Source organism: Octodon degus, unplaced genomic scaffold, assembly GCF_000260255.1.
Source record: "Octodon degus isolate 3935 unplaced genomic scaffold, OctDeg1.0 scaffold00080, whole genome shotgun sequence".
Taxonomy (NCBI): Eukaryota; Metazoa; Chordata; class Mammalia; order Rodentia; family Octodontidae; genus Octodon; species Octodon degus.
The window spans coordinates 7,023,380-7,040,249 of record NW_004524656.1 but is presented as its reverse complement, the minus strand read 5'-3'; the positions used below and the strand labels follow the sequence as shown (position 1 = coordinate 7,040,249).

General features: G+C 45.6%; 2 protein-coding genes and 1 pseudogene across 3 annotated transcripts in view; 2 read left to right on the top strand and 1 right to left on the bottom strand.

Annotated features, from left to right (window-relative positions):
- Cd3d (CD3d molecule) overlaps positions 1–16,870 on the bottom strand; it is a 19,370-nt gene that overhangs the window by 633 nt on the left and 1,867 nt on the right. Inside the window, exons 1-3 of one of the 2 annotated variants that reach the window (XM_004636453.2) lie at positions 4,619–4,812; positions 914–1,132; positions 327–458 (exon numbers count right to left, since the gene is read on the bottom strand). In XM_004636453.2, the coding sequence (XP_004636510.1) occupies positions 327–458; positions 914–1,132; positions 4,619–4,673 (406 nt within the window). In that variant the 5' untranslated portion in view covers positions 4,674–4,812. Of the gene's footprint in view, positions 1–326; positions 459–913; positions 1,133–4,618; positions 4,813–16,870 lie in introns of those variants that run through there. The other variant, XM_023721164.1, reaches the window with a different exon arrangement.
- Cd3g (CD3g molecule) overlaps positions 6,219–16,870 on the top strand; it is an 11,794-nt gene continuing 1,142 nt past the window's right edge. The window contains exons 1-6 of the mRNA XM_004636452.2: positions 6,219–6,316; positions 12,109–12,132; positions 12,841–13,068; positions 14,298–14,429; positions 15,825–15,868; positions 16,600–16,680. Of these exons, the coding sequence (XP_004636509.1) occupies positions 6,262–6,316; positions 12,109–12,132; positions 12,841–13,068; positions 14,298–14,429; positions 15,825–15,868; positions 16,600–16,662 (546 nt within the window). The 5' untranslated portion in view covers positions 6,219–6,261 and the 3' untranslated portion in view covers positions 16,663–16,680. The remainder of the gene's footprint in view (positions 6,317–12,108; positions 12,133–12,840; positions 13,069–14,297; positions 14,430–15,824; positions 15,869–16,599; positions 16,681–16,870) is intronic.
- LOC111818144 lies at positions 9,639–9,735 on the top strand (annotated as a pseudogene).

Here is a 16,870-nt window from a genome sequence, read left to right as displayed (position 1 = left end):
TATATATATGGTTTCATTGCACATTCAGACTCACAGTGATCCTTCTGTCTCAGCCTTCCCAGTGCTGGAAAGGCAGGCGTGCACCACCACAGCTGGTTCCAGGGCCGGCATTCAGGGTTCCAGGACTTTGTCCTTGCCAGGCAGGCACTTATGCCACTCAGCTATATCCCCAGCCCCACTTTCAGTGCACTGTGGCAGGAGTGCACAGACATTGCAAGAGTCACTCCCAGATGAGACCATTCAGCTGGTGCAGGAGCTCAAAAGCATGCACACGCGCACATGCGCACACATGAACACACATGCATAGGTTCTGCTCTTCCACTAACCCTCAGAGAGCCTTCCCGTCTCGTGTCCTGCGAAGCAATAGACTCCCAAAGCAAGGAGCAGAGTGGCGATGATGTCAGTGATGACGATGCCAGCAAGGGTGGCAGAGTCCAGCTCTACACAGCTCTGGCACACTGTGGAAAAAGACAGAGAGGGGAGGGCTTGATAGCTTTCAAGATTGGAGAGTGACCCTGCCTTCGGGGGCTGCCCTAGGACTGCACATAAGGAGAACTCAAACTTCAATAAGATGCGGAGAAAAAGGCTGCTGGTGGTCTTGCCACTCCCATCTCTTTGTCCTCATCCCAAGGAATTCCTGCAGAGAAATCAAGAAATCCTTTCCACCAGGGAGACCTCTAACTAGGTGGTGGGCTACACCTTCCCCCAGCCAAGCCTGCAGGAACAAGACCTGTACCTCTCTGCCTGGCTTAAGTTAGCACTTGCTTCCACTCTGCAGCTTCCTAAATCTGGCTAATACCATTGCAAGAGTGGCCTCAGTTTGTTTAGTGAATAGCTTGGTTCACAGCATCCCCTTCCAGCCAGAAATTTCCCACATCCAGAGGCCCCAGCAGAGGGTCCAGGAGGCACATACTTCGATAATATACTTGCACCATAGACTCCTTGTTGGCATTGGCATCTGTTCCCATGCACTTATATAATCCTCGTGGATCCAGGAGGCGTTTTCCCAAGTCCAGACGGGTATAGTTTGCTCTCTCTGTCCCTTCTGTTCCATCTAGCCATATGACACTGGTATTGCAACCCACGAACACTTTGTCCTCATTTTCCTCCACAAGTATCTGGAAGGGCTTCACTAAGAGAAAACAATACCATCGTCAGAGACAGCTGATGATCTGCACTACCCTCATTGTTCCACTGGGGACTCCCACAGCGCCTAGAATGAGTTATGGTTTCTAGTGAGAAGGGCAGGAATGACTAAAGAAAGCTTCCAGAAGTTTCCTATGAGCCACAGAGGCCAGGAAGGACATAAAGCTACAGTCGAAGCAGAAGACAGGTCCTAAAGGACTTGGGGTAAAAGAAAAAACCAAGAAGCTGGCTTGATCCCAGAACTTTCCTGAAAACAAGTTCAGACCACTGATTAGAAATAGAAGGGGAAGCCAGGTATGGTGGCGCATATCTGTAATCCCAGTGCTCAGAAGCTGAGGCAAGAGGATCACAATGAGTTCTGGGCTACATAGTGAGTTGAAGGCCAGCCTGACTACATAGCAAGACCCATCTCAAAAAAAAGGTTAAAAAAAAGAAAAGAAAGAAAACTAGACATGGAAGGGGAGAGAGACTGCCAAAGCCTCTCACAAGACAGGGAAAGGCAGAGAGACTCTTCCTCAGTTGAACATGTCTGCATCTTTCTACTAGAAAGCATCTAATTCTACCTCCCACCCTATCACAACACTCTCACTTCAACTTCTGGTCCTCTCCTCTGCTCCGAAGCTTCTAACGTGGGAATGGAACACTCAGTACTACAGGGTTAACAATGACTGAGGCAGGAAGGAACTGGCCTGAACCCCCAACCCACAGGTCCAGATTTACCAAGGTAAATCTCATGCAAAGATTTTCAGTTGCTACAGTTACACTTGGCTAAGGAGAAAAAGACAGGGGGAGAAAAAGTGTTTATCAAGTCCATTTTTCAAGTTCCACACACAAGTCAAGTCTTACGAGAAGTGTGAGGACCAGAGGTGAGAAGACTGCTTGTCTAGACCAGCTAGATTGCTCTCACAGCCCGAGAGAGACTCCACAGCCCCCAGAGGCACTGACATCCACACTGCTCTCCCCAGGAAACTCACCCTGAGCACCATAGGCAGCAACAATTTGGACACAAGAGCATCTTCCAGAAAACTGTAAAATAGCTGCTTGTTTGCCTCTGGATCAGGGCAGGACTCTCTGCGTGCACTGAGGGAGACTCACATCAACCGCTTCACCTTTTATAGTCATTCTTGGAGTTGTTTCCAGTGAAAATTTTGTGGGTCCCAGTGCAAATACTAGGTTAATCATTTGACGTAGTTGGGGATGAGGTTCCAGAAACAAGGGATTTTACAGAGACTTGGGGTGGGTTTTTTTTTTTTTTGGGGGGGGGACAAATCACTGAGCTATGTCCCAGTTCAGTTTTCAGTTTTGTTTTAAGATTTATTTATTGAACTAAGCTACTGCACTGCAGATGGTTATTTGTAATAGTAGTTTCCTGCTTGGAGAGCCTGTCATTCTGGTCTTCTGAATATGGGCTGCTTGTCATGACATGACAGTTGCTGCTATGATGTCTCTCGGGTAAATGGTTGTTCAAAAAGTAGGGGGTGGTGAATGAAAGCAAGAGACAGGAAAAGGAACATTGTGGGACTGTCCTGCTTTAAGGTTGTATATGATGAGATTTTTGGACTTATGTGTAAACATAAGAAGTATATAATTCTTTATGCCTATTTTTAAAATATATTCTAATTTTTAAATGTTTTTTATTATATTCTGTAGGGACTTAAAGTTCAACATATCAATACTTGATGAAAAATACCTGTTCCATATTATGCCTAAGATGTTTGATATGCAGACAGATAGTGAGGTTAAGCTTAACAGCCTAAGTTGTATGGTAATAACAATAAGCTTGTCTTCTGGATGGTTAACAACCTAAGTTTGCAGGCCAAAATTAGAGAAAAAGGAGGGCTGCAAGGAAAGCCAACATTTTGACCCTAGCCTTCTAAGGTCAATTAAGACTCAGGACATATGAGAACTTGTACTGTAACATCATATAACTCAGTAGTATCCCAAATTTTGTGATCAAGGAGATTATGGGGCCAAAGAGGAAAGTGATCGATGATGTAGAGTGTGCTTAAGGAGAGTCACATGGAGAGAAAACATTCTCTCAAGCTTTCACAGAGAGCACACTGGCAAGCAATGGCCGTGACTCATCCACATGGCTGACATTGATAAAGGTTCTACAATCTGAGGTACAGGATCTCAGGATAAATCCTGAGGGGATTTCACTGACCTTATCAGACCCAAAAGCTACAACTGTTGTTGCATAGGTCCTGCTTTACCTTGGTCTTAACCAGTCAGCAGAAAAGTATAAAAACGAAATAAAAGAAGTAAAGCCATGCTGTTATGTTGAGCTGTAGGGGACTCAGGTCAGCAATTTCTGACATTGCCAGTCAAGCAGAAGACCCAACACTATTAAGGGATGCTGGACTCTTTTGGAATATTTTGCTGAGTTTACACACCTATAATAATCAAATAACGGAACTTAACAACAAAAAGGGGATGCTGATGAATGTCCAGTTTGTATCTGTGTATTAAAATGGCTGGAATTGATATACAGTTACATTCTCTTAATGAATAGAGGGATTTGTTCTAATGGTGTATGTAAGTAGGATATCATGTCTGCATCTCGTACAGCAATTAACCTCTAGGAAGTATGTATACAATGTGTTAATTATTGAAACTGTCCTACCAGTTTGGTTTGAAACTGTCTCATTGCTATTTGTTTCTCAATAAATTTGTGGGGGGAAAAAAAGATGTATTTATTTATTTGGTATGGGTTCTCATAGCGCTCCTCCTGTCACAGCCTCCCCAGTGCTGGGATTACAGGCATGCGATAGCATGCCTAGCTTTGGTGGGTGGCTCAGCATGGTGCTGGCATAGCATTAAGTACTGGGGATTGAACCCAGGTATTTGTGCCTGTCAGGCAGGAGCTTAGACTGCTGAGCTATCTCCCTGGCATTTTTTTGTTTTTTTGTTTTTTTGGACAGGGTCTCTATGTTGCTTAGACAGGTCTCAAACTGTTCTTCTACTTCAATCTCTCAAGTAACTGCAATTTTCAGATTTAAAACTAGGAAAGCTAGTAGGGGGAGGAGGACAGGCAAACTGTGATGAGTTGGCAGGCTACTGAGTAGCAATCATTTCCTTCCCCACCCCCAAATATATCTTTTGTCATAAAGTGTTCCCTGAAGTGGTTACACAATGCTGGCCAAATGCGCAGGAGTCCGGACCCCTGAAGCCATCTGCTGTAGAAGCAGCAATAAGTGTAGCTCCGCTCCCCCTGCTAGCCCTAGGCGCATCCATACACATACTGCACCAGTGCCACCGACCCTGGGCCAAAGGCCATCCGAAAGACATTCAAAGCCAACACATTCCCTGGCCAGAGTAGGTGGAAGGCAAGCATCTGTTTCCTCCGTCGCAGTCCTGCCTGGAGTGGTTGGTGGATTGCAGTTAGCTTTGTGCATCATCCTCCTTTGGACCTCACTCCTGATGCTAATGTCCCTTATTGGTCCTTTCCTCCACCTGGAGGAGGCTTACTTACCTTGAGGGAGCAGGGCAGCGAGGAACAGGCCAGTCAGAAAGCTGCTATGTTGCATCTTTCAGCAGAACTCATGCAGTAGACAGAGCTAGATGGCGGAACTGCGGCCGGGTGAAGGACTACCCTCGTCCAACTGACTCATGGGTATGCGGAAAAAGTGAAGCGTAGTGGAGGCTCTAGAAGATGTCTGCCTCTCTGCCTTTTGTGATGAAAGGCCCTCAGGGAGGAAGGAAGCAGGTGCAAATCGTTCTTTCTCTGAGCAGAGAGGGTGAGGGTGGGGCTGCAGCAACAAGTATGGAGAAAATTACCTAGACTTTTAAACTTCTTTTAAAAAGAAGTTTTAGGACAGTCTTTCCTGGTTCGCTAACAAAAAACGAGAACTTCAGAGTCACCATTGGCAACATAAGTACATTTATCTCTCACCTAAAAACTATTTCTTCTCAAAACAAGCAAACCAAAAAAACCCTGCTACCTCTCAAAGCCCCTAAGAGAAGCCATGAGCCCCAAGGCACAAGCGTTCAGCTAGGTCCCTTCTACTGCTGGCCTTTCTTGGCACCCTTTACTGGGCAGCTTGGATATCAGGGGAAGCAGCTGCTAGCCAGGGGGAAGCTGGACTTTCAAGCCACACACATCAGAAATGTGAATCCTGGCTCCTATACTTGGTACCCACAGGGCCAGTCAGAGATTTTTTTCCCTGGGCCTAATTTTTGGAGTTCCATTAAAAAGATTTTTAAAACCTAGAGTCTGTCCCCACACTAATAGGATTTGTATGAAGTAGCTTTTAATAACAATATAATTGACTCAAGGCAAATTTGAACTTCCCAGAGAGACTATGGACCTCCCGCACCACACCATGGCCACAGGGAATCTGCAACCCCCAGTTGCCTCCCCATCCATACCTCCCCCACCCCCTGTGGAGGGGTGTCCTGTATCTGAGAACAGCCATGTCAGCTTGTTTACTGTTTCATCTAGTACCCAGCACTAGGGAATTATGTGCCTTATTGATTTGTTGACTGGCTAAGGGACACAGGAGCCTGAGATCCTGAAAACTCAGGGTAGGCCCTGCCTACCCACCCCTACTCCCTCACCCCCAGCCTGGTTAGAATTGCAGAGAAATGTGCTGACTGCCTGGTTAGAATTGCCCCACTTACTCGCTTCCAGGCAAACACCACTCTGCTGATCTCAAAAGAAGAGTAAGAAAAACCTTTAGTGAAGGCTGGGACAGAGATGCTTTTCCATGTGCAGCCCCAACCCCTAAAGTCATTAGTACTAGGATGAAGTGACAAGTGATCCTAGCCACAACTGGGTGTGGGAACATTTATCTTCTTCCTTTGGAAACGGGCTCAGGTTCATCCCACAACCCAGCATTTGAAGTGGTTCTCAAGTCAAGCCTAGTCTCTGCATGGGAACCCAGCCCTCCCTCCCGCACCCTGCACCCTTTAACGGAAAAGCAAAAGACACTCACACCTGCAGCCCTGCTGAGGCCCCTGAAGGCCACAGTCAAAGCTAGGGTGGGGACCATGGGTTCTTGCTTCTCTCTGGGGCCCAGCCTAAAGGGTGCTGGGCGGAGCCAGAGTAGGTGCTGCGCAGGATGCTGGCCAGGAGGGGCTGCTCTGCACTTCTACTTGGGAAGGACAGAGACTGACATGGAGCGGGGGAAGGGCCTGGCTGGCCTTATCCTGGTGGTCATTCTTCTGCAAGGTAAGAATCCGCTATGGGGTCTGACAGTCTGAGCAAGGGAGTATGGAAAGAGGCTGTCTCCCAGAAGATGGGGATATTGGAATCCTAACCTTGACCTGACCTCAGCTGCCACCTTAGAACTCAAAAGAGAGGCAGAGCTTAAACCTCTCACTGTTCCCTACTGCAGAGAAGCAGAACCCAAAGCAGAGATAAGATCCTTCTCTCTGAGAAATCAAAAGAGAAACTGTAGTGAGACAGAGTAAGACCCTGCTGCCGCCATTTTAGGCTTAAACATAGCCCCAAGTGGTGCCGGCAAAGAAACTGAGAGGAAAACAGATGTGTTGTCTGCTCTAGAGCTAGATTTAACAATAGTATTTACTCATTTACTTGGTCAGGTGGTCCACTGACCAAAAGTATTGATGAGATCCCAATACCCAGAAGGGTAAAAAGGTGAATAACATGTTTTTGCTCTCAAAGCTCATAGTCTAGAGAGTTACATTCCAGGGTGGCCGCACTGAGCACAAGGTACAATATGAGGTGCTTGTATAAATGTCCAGTTCAAAAGATCCAACAGGAAGTGGATGAACTAAGATTGATGCCTGTTCTCCAGAAGCATCTGAGGAAGCTGACGCCATAAATGTTCTGGAAATAACACAAGTGCTGTGTGATATCTGAGGAAGATGGAGCTGAGTGTAGAGCTATAAGACATCATATTTTAAGGGGTAATTAGAGAAAAAGTCTCAGAGATCAAAGCATGATCAAAGAGCTATAACAATCACATGAGTGATTGTGGAAACCAGGGAAGCAGAAAGCTTCTGGGAGGAAATTACCAAGAGTCTCAGAGTTAAGCAGGGCTCACTCAAGTAAGAATATCTTTAAAATTTGTTTGTGAGATTTGACAAAATAAATGTTGTGGGTGATTTAAAAGAGTTTTGGTGGGGTAGTGTGTGTGGAAGCCAAATAGACGAGTAGAAGGTAAGGGGCAAGTGACAAAGAGCAGCAAGTTTAGCCTATTCTTTTTTTTTTTTTTTTTTTTTTTTCAGAAACTGGGGATTGAACTCAGACCCTTGCACTTGCCAGGGAAGCGCTTATTCCACTGAGCCATCTTCCTAGCCCCAGTTTAGACTATTCTGGAAAGGAAGTTGGAGTCATAGGTAGAGAAAGAAGGAGAACCTAAGAAATTTTTTCACCAGGAGTGATGATGGACACCTGTAATCCCAGCGCTCTGGGAGACTGGGGCAAGAGGATTGTTATGAATTCGAGACCAGCCTTGAAAGGCTACCAAGTGAGCTCAAGGCCAGCCTCAGCTGCATAGCGAGACCCTATCTCAAATACAAAAAAGAAACAAAGAAAAAGGAAATTGTTTGGAGGATAAGAGAAACTGGAGCACATTTCTGTCTAAAGCAGAGAAGAGTAGAGCAAGGTCTGGAACTGATGCTGAGAGGACAGAGCTAAGTGGCTCTGAGGGCACAGAGGGGGAGATCAGTGTAATCTCTGAGGCACAGGAAAGGAAGTGCAGCCAGCTCCAGCCATGGTGGGCTTGTACACAACAAGGAAGCCAAGAACATAGGGCCCTCACGACACCTGAATGCGCAAAAAGCAGGTGGGAGGCAATGCCACCGGCTGAGACAGAGCTGGGGACCGCTGAGGGGGAGACTGCGAGGAGACAGTGCAGCGTAGAAGTGTTTCTGAAAGAAAAGGGAGAAGGAGCCCCCTGAAGAAAGCAGGCAGGAGGCCAGTGCTGAAAGCATGACAAGGCCGTGGGTGAAGCGGAAAGAGCACTGGCTGGGCTGAGCGGTAGCAAGCATGGACTCTGGGTCCGGCTCCGCCGCCATGGAGTTGCGTGCACCGGAACAGCGCTTGGCTCTCTGGCTCAGTTTCTACTCTGCTCAATCCAGAAATTTGGCTTTACACGTGCTCAAGTTCTAGAAGGAAACAACACAGACACGTAGAGCTTTTCAATATCAGCCATCAGTGCCCTGTCCTTTCCTGTGGAATCTGAGGTCCCTTTGTGATTGTCCTTTTGAACTAATTTGGTAGTTGGAGAGAAGAGATAGTAAGGAATCTGTTTGAATTGCTAGCTTTTTCTTTCCTGTTCATGGCTTTATCCATTTATGGTTTGACTCAACAGACATAAAGCTCCTGTTCTATCCTTGGCACTGTGCGTGAACACCATCCATAAACAGCTCAGCCCTGCACCAAGCTCTCAGCCGGCTGACACCTTTCAGTGTCCCCTCCACCCCCCCCCCGCCTCTCCCCACCAATGCTCCACCTCTAGCCACGCTATTTTGATATAGCAGAAAAGAAACTCCCGACCTGAAAGGTACCTAGACAAGTTCGTGTTCTGTAAAACCAAAGAATGAATTTTAGGAACAAACAGAGGTTAAAAGCAGAATATTTACTGGGAAAATAAGCTTCTGTCTAAGAGGGACAGAAGGGGCCCCCAAGTGGGTTTTCCCCCCTGGAAACTGTCTCTTCTAGGGATTTTCATAGAGTAAAAGCACATGATGAGGCGGGTCTAAGGTGGAGAACATGGGAACTTGCTTAGGTGGGAATGAGGTAGGACAAAACTGTGGTCAATCAATAAAATTACAAGCACCATTGCTCAAGTAAAATTGATAAATCCAGCAGCAAATGGGGAAGCGAGTCATGTAGCAAGCAGGCCTGAATATGGAACAGGACCTTGTCCAGTAGCCAGTAGCAGTTGGATTAGTGACTTTTCCTGGCTTCCTCAAGGTGATGATCAATCCTGGATGTTTATCTCTAGGGAGGTCAGCATTTGTTGGGTCTTTGGTCTCTGGGCTGGCCCACAACAAGAGCGTCCGTGCCTCTTACAGTTGCAAGGTATCCTGTCTTCCGTGCTGTCTCCTGGAGGGCCTCGCCCTGTCTGACTGCCTATAATATTTCTATCTAACTTGACTGCCTGCAAAAATTTCTCTTGGCCTTTCTCAAATTGCTCAGCTACCGTATGGTACCCAAAATCTTTCTCTGTTCAATGAATTCTAACCTGTTCTTCAAGATCCACCCAAATGTCACCTTCTTTATTAAGCTTTCTTTGAATCTCCCCCTCTGGCAAAACCAGTACCTTGCATTCCCTCCTCTATGCATGCAAGTAAGTACTAAAAAATAGTAAGTTCTATTATGTTAATGATATATGTCCCTTTTTCTGCTTTTTTTTTTTTTTAACCTGGGATTGAACTCAGGCCCTTGCGCTTGCCAGGCAAGCACTTATTCTACTGAGCCATCTCCCTGGGCCTATCCACTTAATTTTAAATTCCTTAGAAGTGCAACTACCAAGTTTTAGAGAGTACTACTAGTGATGTCACCACTCTCTCCTTTCACAATGCCTAATCATAGCATTTCTCATAACAAATCACAGAAGATTAGCATGGCCCATGTGCAAGGATAACATGCAAATTCATGAAGCATTCCATATTTTAAAAAATAATAATAACAATATTTCTCATAAAATGTTTGGGTCTACCATCATATGTGAATACCTATGTTTATTTTTTTAAGGTTTTTTGTTTGTGTTTGTGCAGGGTCTCACTATGCAGTTTGGACTCATAATGATCCTCCTGATTTCTGCCTCCCTAGTGCTGTGATTGCAGGCATGCACCACCATACTTGAACTCCATTGCTGGCTCAGTGCGCCCGGAGGCAGGGTTGGCATGGCGTGTGGTACCAGAGATCGAACCCTGGCCCCTGCGCTTACCTAAGCAAGCACTTCGTCCACTGAGCTATATTATTGGCCCTCATGCCTATGTTTATAACAGCACAATTTATAATAGTTAAATCTTAGAAGCAGTTTATATGTCAAGCAACAAATGAATTGATAAAGAAAATATAGTATTGGTACACGGTGTACTATTCTATAAAGAAAAACTTGAATCACCTCTAGGAAAATGGATTCACCCAGAAAACATCAAAAAATAAATCAGACACACAAGTTTAAGAATCACATGGTTTCTCTTATACAAGAAGCCCAAAATATAAATAAAGCAAAATAAAAGATAGATAATAGGAAATAAGGAAGTAGGTCCTGGGCCAGTGAGATAGCTCAGAGGACTAACGGCCTGCTTAGGCAAGTACAGGGGACCAGGGTTCAAAACCCGGCACCATATACCATTCCAGCCCCATCCCCAGGTGCACTGAGCGGGCCACCAACACCAGGCGTGGTGGCACATGCCTGCAATCCCAGTGCTGGGGAGACTGAAAACAGGAGGATCACTACGAGTCTGAGCTGCATAGTGAGATCCTGTACCAAAGAGATTGAGAGATGCAGGCAGAGGGAGAAAGGGAAGAGGGGATTAAAAAAGGAATTAAGATGAGTTATGTATATGCACCAACTTGCCACAAAGAATACAAACATTATATTTTGCAAACATATACAAATAAAGCTAAATTTTTATTAAAAGAAATAGAAAAAATAAAGAAAGAAAAAAGAAAAGAAAAGAAATAGAAAAATATCCACTTGGACTTAAGAGGTAGGTCTTTGTAGTATGCTACAACGTCACTATACTACTCAAGCTGAGGACAGTTTGAATAGCTAACTTCCCAGGGACACCTAGGATTTCTACAAGAAATAGGTTTCCATGGCTGAATATTTTAGAAATAACTCAGCTCTAAAAGACCTGTGTCAGGCTGGCAATGTAGCTCAGCAGCACAGCACCTGCCTGGCAAGCATGAGGTCAGGAGTTCGATTCCCAGTACAAATAAATAAATAAATAAATAAATAAATAAATAAATCACTGTGTCGCCAGGTGTGGTGGCACACACCGATGGTCCCAGCACTTGAGAGACTGAGGCAGGAGGATTGAAGAGAGTTCAAGGCCAGCCTGGGTGGGATGAGCAGTGAGTTTAAGGCCAGCCTGAACTCAAGACCCTGTCTCAAAAAAACTAAGCAAAATGAAACCAAATACAGCTGCATCTAGGGTATGCCCACTCCTTGCCCAAGCTCCAGGGGCTAAAGGAGCAGAGCATTCTGAATGGTACAGGTAATACTTTCCCAGGTGCTGCGATCCAGTTCTGATACTGATTCCCCAGAGTTAGTGTCAGATTAAGGGCACAATCCCAGCAAGATTGCCACACGCATAGATTCCAACCACAAGTACAGCAATCCCTGGGCCACTCAGACTTCTGACAGATTGGCTGTACATCCTGGTGCTTTTCAAATCTGAAGTTTGGTAAATTGCTAGAATGACTCACAGAACTCAGGAAAGCACTTTACTAACATAGCTTTACTACATAAAAAATAAAATGAAGACCAATCAAATGAAAAGACGAACAAGGTTGAGAGGGTCCTGCACTCTCCTTGTGGAATCAGAACACATCACCGCCTGTCCCCGCATTGATGTGTTCACCGACCAGGAAGTTCCATCAGTTTTTATTTATGTACACAGACGTAATTGATTGAATTACTTGTCACTTAACTGAGTTTAACCTCTAGCCACTCCCCTCCCAGGGCTGCTATCAGTGGCTCAAAGCCCCAGTCCTCTAATTGTATGGTTATTCTTGAGCAGCCCCATAAGTCATTTCCTTAGCAAAACTTCATCTGATCTAAGGGTTCTCCATGAAAAACAAGGCACTCTCAGTACTCACAAAATCCCATGAGTTTAGAAACTCCCACCCAGGAAATCAGAGACCAAATTAACTCTTCCTTGATTTTAATTTGATGAAATTAGGTACAGATACTGTCATTTCCATGGGTTGGGACCTCTCTTGATCTTGACTTCAAACACCACAGGAATCCCCCAGTGAACTGGAGCCACTTCATGCACAACTAACCTTCTATCTTGCTTCTGTCTCTACAGGTACCAAGGCCCAGGAGAAACTAGGTAGGAGAAACCACTTCTTTCTGTTCTTAATCTCTGAGGAAAGTCATAGAATGTTGCTCCAAGGAGGTCATACATCTATAATTCTTGGTTTTAGAGGCTAAACCAAGAGGATTATAAATTTAAGATCCACCTAGGCTAGATAGCAAGTTCATTGCCAGTTGGACTATACAGAGAGACAATGTGTCAAAAACAAAGACAAAAGGAAAAAAGGAAGGAAGAAAGGAAGGAAGGAAGGAAGGAAGGAAGGAAGGAAGGAAGGAAGGAAAGAAGGAAGGAAGGAAGGAAGGAAGGAAGGAAGAAAGAGAAATGTGGCTTCCTACAATAGTAGTTCCATAGAAACAAATAATTTAGAAAGGATAAGATGATGGTAGTACGTTGCTGCTATTTCCTTTGCCAAGGAAATCAGTGTCCTGTCTTGACCTGCTCTGGGCAGCTTTCCTGTAACTAAACAATTAGTTATCAGCACCCGGAAGGAAGGATAGAACCCTAGTCTCAAAGTGTGACCTGTGAACCAACAGCATTGGCACCTAGGAAGGCAGAATCTCACCCGACAGGAACTGCCGGATAGGACCAGAATCCTAACAAGATTCCCCACGTGGTCTGCGTGCACAGTGAAGTCTGAGAAACACTGCTCTAATAGTCTCCTCCTGGCAGGTCCCCTGAGGCAGGGTGAAACTCATAGCAGAATGTTGGCTTTTACCTTTTCAGAGAAAGACTTGCTACAAGTGGATGACAAACGAGAAGATGGTTCTGTACTTCTGCTTTGTAACTTGGAAGACAAAAACATCACATGGTTTAAAGATGGGAGTAGGATCAGTTCCATAGATTCAAACAAAAACACATGGAACCTGGGAAGTAGTACCAAGGACCCCCAAGGGACCTACCAGTGTCAAACAGAAAAGCAGACTTCAGAGAAACTCCAAGTGTATTACAGAAGTATGTACTCTCATTTGGTTTGCTTATTTGTTATGAAACTAAGCATTACTGTCTGTTTTGGCCAGCTTACTGTCTAGGCTTAGGATGGAAGTAGATGTCAAGCATGATTTACGGTCACAGCCAGTTCTCTGCATCTGCTTGTCCTGCTTAAGTATAGCAAGACAAGCCAGCCATGGTGGCCTACCCCTTTTAATCCCAGCACTCAGGAGGCTGAAGCAAGAGGATAGCTGTGAGTTCAAGACCAGCCTGAACGATATAGCAAAATGCTGTCTCAAAAACAAATAGGTAGGGGCTGGTGAGATGGCTCAGTGGTCTAAAGCACCTACTTAAAACAAGCTAAGCTAAGCAAAGCACAGGGACCGCGGTTCAAACCCTCAGCACCACATGCCAGCCGGCCCCGCCCCTTGGTAGGCTGAGCTGGCCACACACACACACACACACACACACACAGAGAAATAAATAAATTTATTTAAAAAAAAAAAAACAAATAGGTAGGGGCTGGTGAGATGGCTCAGTGGTCTAAAGCACCTACTTAGAACAAGCTTAGCAAAACACATGGACCACAGTTCAATCCCCCAGCACCACAAGCCAGCCAGCCCCGCCCCCTGGTGGGCTGAGCTGGCCACACACACACACGCAAAAAAAAAATAAATAAATTTTTGTAAAAATTAAAATAAATAAATAAATAGGTAGAAATCTTTTTTTTTTTTTTTCCGGTACTGGGGATTGAACTCAGGACCTTGCACTCACCAGGCAAGCGCTTATTCTACTGAGTTATCTCCCGAGCCCCTCAAAAATAAACAAACAAACAGAATGCTCACTCAGCTTCTTGGAAGTGCCTAACCAGTCCAGTAAAAAGTGGTTTATCTTTGGATAGGCCTTATACATTGGGGCAGTTGAGCAATTTCTGTAAGCTGAGGTGGGGTAGGAGAAACGCAGAAGATCACAGGTAAGCAGCAGCAGCAAGGAAAGGAAGGCAGTTGAGATCCAGTCTCCCTTCGGCTCTGCTCAGCTCCTGGCTGTAAGGCTGCCTGAGCACACCAGGGCCTTTCCATAAGGTACATCAAGGCCTGGGTTCATGGATCTTCCCTTGTCAAGCTACCCGCACAGGGAAGCGCCTGCTGCCCCAGACAGAGGCATTGCTGCTAGTAGGAGGAGAGAAAGATCCAGAAGCACAACTGTCCTGTCCCGCTGGAGCCTTGTCCCTGCACGTGCCTTGTTCCCCACAGTGTGTCAGAACTGCATTGAGCTGAGCCCAGACACCATATCCGGCTTTATCTTTGTTGAGCTCATCAGCACTTTCTTCCTTGCCGTTGGGGTCTACTTCATCGCTGGACAGGATGGAGTTCGCCACTCCAGAGGTAAAAGAATGTGAATGTTAGTTGTAGGGTGGGGCTACCTGAGACTCTGGGGTTCCTTCTTACCAAACTAGACCCAGCCAGAGAGCCAGATGCACATAACTGAATGAGACTGTTTCCATGGGGCAGAAAAGACTTCTGGCGTTATATCAGCTTACTACCTTCTCTCAGTCCAGCTCCCTCTAGCTTGTCCTCTGTGTTTCGAAGAAACCTTTACTGAAGTAACATTTACATACAAAAAGTGAATCACAGACCGGCAGCTCAAAAATAATTTTTATTGTTAAGAGTACTGAGGATTGAGCCCAGAACCTTCCCGCTGAACTACATCCCTAGTTCTTTTTTTTTTTTTTTTTTTTCTTCTTCCCTGAATAAGGGTCTTGCTAAATCAATATATTGCCCAGGCTGGGCTTGTACATGTGATCCTCCTGCCTTGGCCTTCCAGAGTACTAGGATTACAGGTGTGTAACACCAGAGCCAACTTCCAAAAATATATTTAACAAAGCTAAAGTACTTGTGCATCCAGCAGTCAACTGAAAAAGGGGGGGAGGGGAGAGGGGGAGGAGGAGGAGGAGGAAGAGGAGGAGGAGGAGGAAGAGGAGGAGGAGGAAGAAGAAGAAGAAGAGGAGGAGGAGGAGGAGGAGGAGGAGGAGGAAGAGCTGGGGAGATGGATCAGTAGAATAAGTGCTTCCCTGGCAAGTGCAAGGGCCTAAATTCAATCCCTGGTTCCACAAAAAGAGAGAGAAAGAAAGAAAGAAAGAAAGAAAGAAAGAAAGAAAGAAAGAAAGAAAGAAAGAAAGAAAGAGATAATATTAGCCAGACATTGTGGCACATGCCTATAATCCCAGCTCTCTAGGTGACAGAAACAGGAAGATCACAAGTTCAAATCCAGCCCAGGTAATTCAGCAAAATCCTGTCTCATATTAAACATTTTTTAAAAAGAAATTTATAAGACTAGGGATGTAGCAGAATGTGAAGGCCCTAGGTTGCATCTCCATCAATACTCCTTCCCCCCCCCCATAAAAAAAAAGGAAAGAAAATCTCTTCTCTGCCTAGCCCCAGGGATGAGCACAGGAATTAATTTTGCATATTTTTGTTCTGTACCAAAATGAACTCATGCAGTAGTGTGTGTGTGTGTGTGTGTGTGTGTGTGTGTGTGTGTTACCAGGGATTGAACCCAGGACCCCGTGCTTGCCAGGCAGGAGCTTATGCCACTGAGCTATCTCCCCAGGCCTCATGCAGTATTCTTGCACTGGCTTCTTTCACTTAGCAATATGCCTGCAGGATTGATCCACGCTCTTGAGTGTAGGTGATTCTTAAGCCGTTTAGTATTTTATCATGTAAATGCAGCCTAATGTATTAACAGTTCTGTCATATGTATTTTGTTCGTTTTGTGTTCAGCTTCAGACAAGCAGACCCTCCTGCCCAATGACCAGCTCTATCAGGTAAGGGATGGGGAACAAAGGGGACTTTGCTACAGCTAGTGGGGGGGCTTGTGGATTAGCTCAGTTGTTTAAACACCTGCTGGGGCAAACCCAGTCGGGCACAGGAGACTATGTCTCAATCCCCCAGCTCCCCATGCCTTACTAGGCCCGCCCTTAAGGCAGCCTGAGCCAGAAAAAAAAATCCTACTACTGCCAGTGGGGGTGAAAGTTTGGAGGTTACTTCAAAAATACTCCACAAGGCTGAGGAGATAGCTCAATGGTCTAAGTGTTTGCCTGGCAAGCACAAGGACCCGTGTTTGATCCTCAATACTGCATGCCGTGCTGGCCCCAGACCCAGGCATGGTGGTGCACACCTGTTATCCCAGCACTGGGGACCCTGAGACAGGAGGATCACTATGAGTTCAAGATGCATAGTGAGGCCAGATCCATATCATATATTCATTCCACAGTTAAGAAACTCTGCACAGCATACCTGACAATAAGATAGTTATACCTCTAGGCAGAGTGGAAGGAATGAAGAACAGAGCTAAGAGAGGCCAGGTCAGGATCCAATGAGAACCAGCTACAGGGCACCCAAGAGGGATGCGTGGACACAGCCACTGTCCTCTGTCAGTGCAGGACTATGAAGCACCCACCCCAAAGCCTCACACATAGAAAGCATGCAATAAGAACACATCAATGCATCAGCAAAGGATGGAAACAAGAGCTTATGGTGACACTGTCCTCTTCAGCCCCTCAAGGAGCGGGAAGATGACCAATACAGTCACCTTCAAGGAAACAAGCTGAGGAAGTGAGCTCTGGACTCAGAGTAGGTGAGTTCAACACCAGTTCTGAAGAAGTGTTCTTGCATCATCCTTCCCTCTACCGCTACCACCAAGTCACCTCTATTTCCCAAGGAACTACAAAGATCAGGAGAGAGAGAGAGAGAGAGAGAGAGAGAGAGAGAGAGAGAGAGAGAGAGAGACAGAGACACAGACAGAGACAGACAGAGACAGACAGAGA